At 38.5% G+C, this 5,000-nt stretch overlaps 1 protein-coding gene across 3 annotated transcripts in view; it reads left to right on the top strand.

Moving 5' to 3' along the window:
- Positions 1-5,000, top strand: part of LOC135200259 (organic cation transporter protein-like) — a 90,055-nt gene that overhangs the window by 3,850 nt on the left and 81,205 nt on the right. For all 3 annotated transcript variants that reach the window (XM_064228733.1, XM_064228732.1, XM_064228734.1), the window contains exons 2-6: positions 36-125; positions 545-647; positions 3,076-3,181; positions 3,788-3,891; positions 4,491-4,636. In XM_064228733.1, coding sequence (XP_064084803.1) covers positions 41-125; positions 545-647; positions 3,076-3,181; positions 3,788-3,891; positions 4,491-4,636 — 544 coding nt within the window. In that variant the 5' untranslated portion in view covers positions 36-40. The remainder of the gene's footprint in view (positions 1-35; positions 126-544; positions 648-3,075; positions 3,182-3,787; positions 3,892-4,490; positions 4,637-5,000) is intronic.

Below are 5,000 nucleotides of genomic sequence, written 5' to 3'. Positions count from 1 at the left end.
CTTATGTTTAGTATATGTAGACTCTTCCATTTCAGTCGTGATGAGTCATAACAAATTCGACGAGCTTCTGACTGGCCTGAAGACGGGAAAATGGAATCTACTGTATTACATAGCCTCCTCTGTTTGTGCGTATGATCTGTGTCTGTTACATATATATTAAATGAGTAGATAAAAAATTATCTACGCAGCATTCCAAGGATTCTTAAGAAAATAGAAGTTATGGTAAATAAGACAAACTCATTTAATATTAACTTTGGGCAGGGTGTGTCCCACTGATTTGATATGAGCATTAGCAATTGGTGTCATGTGTAGGTAGGTCTTGTGTTTAACTTCATTTGAAATGCCTTATTTACTGCCATATCTTAATGTATTCCCAATAAAGGTACAGTTAACCATAAACTTCAGTAAAGGAAAAAAAGTGTAGACATACTGTTGTATGTGCGAGAATACTTACTCAAAGCCAATTATGTAAACTGCAGAGAACATTTTGAGAATATGAATTTTTCTTCTTGTGGTATAATTCTTTTGCTTCGTCCATTTTCAGGGCTATTTCTTATCCCGGCACAAAATCTCAGTGGTGCTTACATTGCTCCAAATATCGGCTTTCAGTGTCGTCCGCCAGAAAATCTCAATGTCACCATTTCCGAGTAAGTGGAAGAATTTCAACCTCTCTTTCCCCTGTAAGGGGCATTGCCGTCAGTGCACTTCACATGGTGCACTGTAGTCATTACTTAAGGTTCTTTACAGCATCCCTTCAGTCCTTAGCTGTAACCCCTTTCATTATTTTCACTGTATCTGCGTTCATATTATCTTACTTTCCACCCTCTCCTAACATTTGTTTCATTGTGCAACTGTGATGTTTTCCACCTGTTACACCTTTAAGACCTTTCTACTCTGAATCTCCCTTTCAGTGCTGAATGACCTCTCTGCTCCCAGTCTTTGGCCTCAATTTTATATTCCATTCTCTCTCTCTCTCTCTCTCTCCATCTCTCTTATTCAAAGATGGACACTGTGAAGAAACTTTTGCAACTTCAGAAACTTGCAATTCTTAAGGCTGACTCACACATCACAGATTCAAGACCGCGACTAGCGTAATGACTTCGTTTGTCGTCATTTACGGACCTAGGACTACAAAAGAAGAAAAAAAAACTGATTAGGACACCAGTACGACATACGCAATGTACAACTACAACAGCATTTCGTACGTCGAGATGAGATTGCTGACGTACGTAGTCGCAGCATTTCGTACGTCGAGATGAGATTGCTGACGTACGTAGTCGTACGTGTATGTTTCCCAAGCTCTAGGCTACGTCCACTTTTAACAGTTTTTTGCTAACGGCAACTGACGTGAAGGCAATTACGTGATACATAAGACACATGCCGAAGTACGAAACGACATTACGATGTACGTAACCGTGTCGTGAATATGTTGGATTGTATATAAAAGTAGGGAATTTGGCACTCGTTCCCGTTCCGGGTGATGACAGAGCCACACGATGGAGGACCAGGAATTTGTGAAAGACCAGCAATATTTGAATCTGATAGTTGACAACTTACATGATCCTGAATTAGCACTAGCCATGCTGGATCATTACTATTCTCTGTTGCAGTTAAGAGTGATGAAGTGCTTGCAGGACGAACGAAAGCGCAAGAAGCCAAAAAGACATGAAAGGAGATGCTGGATGTGACCCTGCTTACAAAGAAGAGAGGAAGAAGGTTACTACGACAACTCGATGAAAGAATTGACAATTGAAACTCCAGAAACTTTACCAGAAATGCAGAGGTTTTACAATGAAATCGTTGAATGGGTCTCGCCCTACATCAAGAAAAACTTCACATTCTGGAGAAGACCCATTGAGCCGGGTCTGCATGTTGCAATTATCCAGCATTTCCTTGCAACTGGAGAATCCTACAAGAGCCTGTCCTTCCAATTCCGAGTAGCTCTCAATACAATCTGTGGTATTGTGCCTGAAACTTGTAGGGCCATAGTGACTGCAGATAGAGATGAGGCGATGCCGTTCCCACTACCCCAGGGCAATGGAAGGAAGTAACCTGTGGATTTGAAGAATGCTGGAATTTTCCACACACATTGGAGAAGTAGATGGGAAACCCATAAGAGTCCAGAACCCACTATAACGAGGAACTCATTACTTCAACTGTAGGAAATTCTACTCACATATTTTTGTGTAAGTTGTATTCAGTGCCATATTTTTATTTATATGACATTCTTAAAGTATATCAAGAATAGAATACTGAAAAGCTAAAATGTAACTGTTACTTAAATTAGAAAATTCCTTTTTATTATATTTCAAATAATTCTCATAAATTGTATTGATTGCAATCAAATCACTGAATTATATATATTTTTAAGAGCAAATTCAGTAAAAGTCCTGAATAAAAGTTACAAGTCAGAAATATTTATATTTTTAAAATATATATTTCCTTTAAGGTGTTTTTTTTTTTGGTCTTATTCTTGTATATGAGGAGATCTTAGAATATATAATAATACTGAAAACCTTGAATCCCAAATATATAGTAAGCAAAATATAAAAATAAAGGCAGGGATGCTGCCTTTTATAGGTGGGGATGCATGTGCAGTAGTCACAGTGTGACTACTGCACACCCCTACCGCGCAGCACAAGTTGAGGGGTTGCCAAGTACATCACGTGCATCGTAATGGACAACTACGTCAAAATTGCTAGTTACGTCTGTCGTAATCACATTACGTCAGTCGAGAGGGCATAACGACACTCGTACGTCGGCATGACATGGTGACTTTTGGCAGTTCGATTGGCTCGACCGCGACAACGACGTGCAACAATTCAGTCGTAATACGGCCTTTACAACAAACGCGGGAATGACTCCCCATGTGTGTGTCAGCCTAAAAAAGCTGACTACATACTATATTGTTTTTTTCTGAATTCGATCATAAAACGAGGCTGCAGTTTTCCTCCGCTCTTTGGGATATATAGAGAAGTGATCAAATGAACCGAAGTCGTCAGATTTCGGAAGAATATTTTTCTGTGATTCTTTGAAGGTGACGAAATTCACTCCTCCTTTCATTCACTCTTCCAGAGATTCCTGCTCGTACGAAGTGACCACATCCGGGCAGGAGGTCGAGTATCCCTGTACGAAGTGGGTTTATGACACTTCTGTGTTTTCTTCAACTATAACTTCTGAGGTGAAGGCATTTTCATCTCGTCGTATCTCGGTGGATTCTTCTCATGTTCAGTTTTTAATCGCTTTCTGCTCTAATTCTTCTGTCAGAAAATGCTAAAGAATTTTATTTACTCTGAACAAGATTTTTAAGCTTTTGCCTATTGTCTTTATATTTATCTATTTATTAATTAATTTATTTATTTTTGTAATGGTCCATTTTATCACTATTGTCCTAAGATAATTTCTTTATGTATCTGTGGGCTGCTGTCCTTAAGCTAATCTATAAAAAGGAGAAAAAAAGACTGATATTAGTATCATTTATTGGTGTTCAAATATTGAAGTCTTTTCTGATTTGAGTTTGAAAGCCTCGTTGTTAAGCAATTTTTCTGAACCATTCTCTCTCTCTCTCTCTCTCTGTACCACACACACACACACACACACACACATATATATATATATGTATATTATATATATATATATATATAGTATATATATATGGTGTATGATAGTATGTATGTATGTATGTATGTATGTATGAATGTATGTATGTATGTCTGTACTATAGTTTTTTTATATTCTTTCAAATCTAAGGTATCTCACTGATATTCTTTTATCTATATAATCTTAGTTTGATTTAGTATGTGACCGCGAGTACCTGAGAGCTACCTATCAGAGCATCAAGATGATCGGCGCCTTCTTCAGTCCCATAGTCGGCGGATACCTGGCTGACAGGTAATCTTCCTCGGAGGGTGATAACGCCGGAGCCAGCCCTTCTTTCTTACGAGAGTCCTTTCTTATTTAATCTAGATCAGGAAAACAAGAGCCCTGACTTTGTTATCTTGATCGCCGTTTACTTTACTGTCTTCTGTTCGGACCTTTTTTCATTCTGCGGCGCTTAAAGTTATTTCTCATCATATTTTCTGAGTACGTATATAGTAGGGTTGGTTGTCGGGCCAGTATCCTCTAAACTCTGAAACAGTAGATAAGATTTATTCCTTTTGATAATACTTATAGATCATTTTATATATAAGCGGGACTGATCATGCGCATACTCATATTATTCACTCTCAGTTATTTAAAGAAAGCCTTTTTTGTTGGCTATTCATTGCGGAACCTTGGGAAGGGAATATGATATCCTTTAATCACCACGAAGAACTTGGTTCATTTACACAGTCAATTCAAACCTTTAATATTTGCACTTGTAGTTACCTTTACACAGAGCTTAATTATAACTATGAATTCAACCTCGTAATACAATTGATCAAGAAATTAAGATATGTATCAACTCTATAAGCTTATAGTTTTTTCTTTTTCTTTACAATATTCAACAGATATGGGCGAAAGATTGTTGTGGTTGTCACCCTGGTTGTTTTCGCCGTGTGTAGCACCGGGATGTGCTTCCTGCGTCACTTGCAAGTGATCCTCGCTTTCCGGTTCATTGTAGGATTCGTGGATGTGCCAGTGTTTTATTCCTTAAGTAAGTTCTTTGTTCTTTGTCTCTGAACAATCCTTCTTTGTCCCTGAACAATCCTTTTGTCCCTGAGCAATCCCTCTATGTCTCTAAACAATCCTTCTTTGTCTCTGAACAATACCTCTTTGTCCCTGAACGATCCTTCTTTGTCCATGACAATCCTTTGTCCCTGAACAATCCTTCTTTGTCCCTGAACAATTCTTGATTCCGCTGACGTCGATGACGATGTTTCTTAACTGAGAAATGAAGGTTCTGCAAAGTACTATTCAGCCTTCCAGTCCAAATTTCAGCTTTGCCTCGTCTCTGTTGGTTGGGCAGAGTCTTGAAGCCCATACCAGGTCTCCGAATCCCTTTCACACCTTACTTGACG

The sequence above is a fragment of the Macrobrachium nipponense genome, chromosome 26 (genome assembly GCF_015104395.2).
Source record: "Macrobrachium nipponense isolate FS-2020 chromosome 26, ASM1510439v2, whole genome shotgun sequence".
NCBI classification, from domain to species: Eukaryota; Metazoa; Arthropoda; class Malacostraca; order Decapoda; family Palaemonidae; genus Macrobrachium; species Macrobrachium nipponense.
Note: the sequence above shows the minus strand (reverse complement) of the source record. Positions and strands in the feature narration are given on the sequence as shown.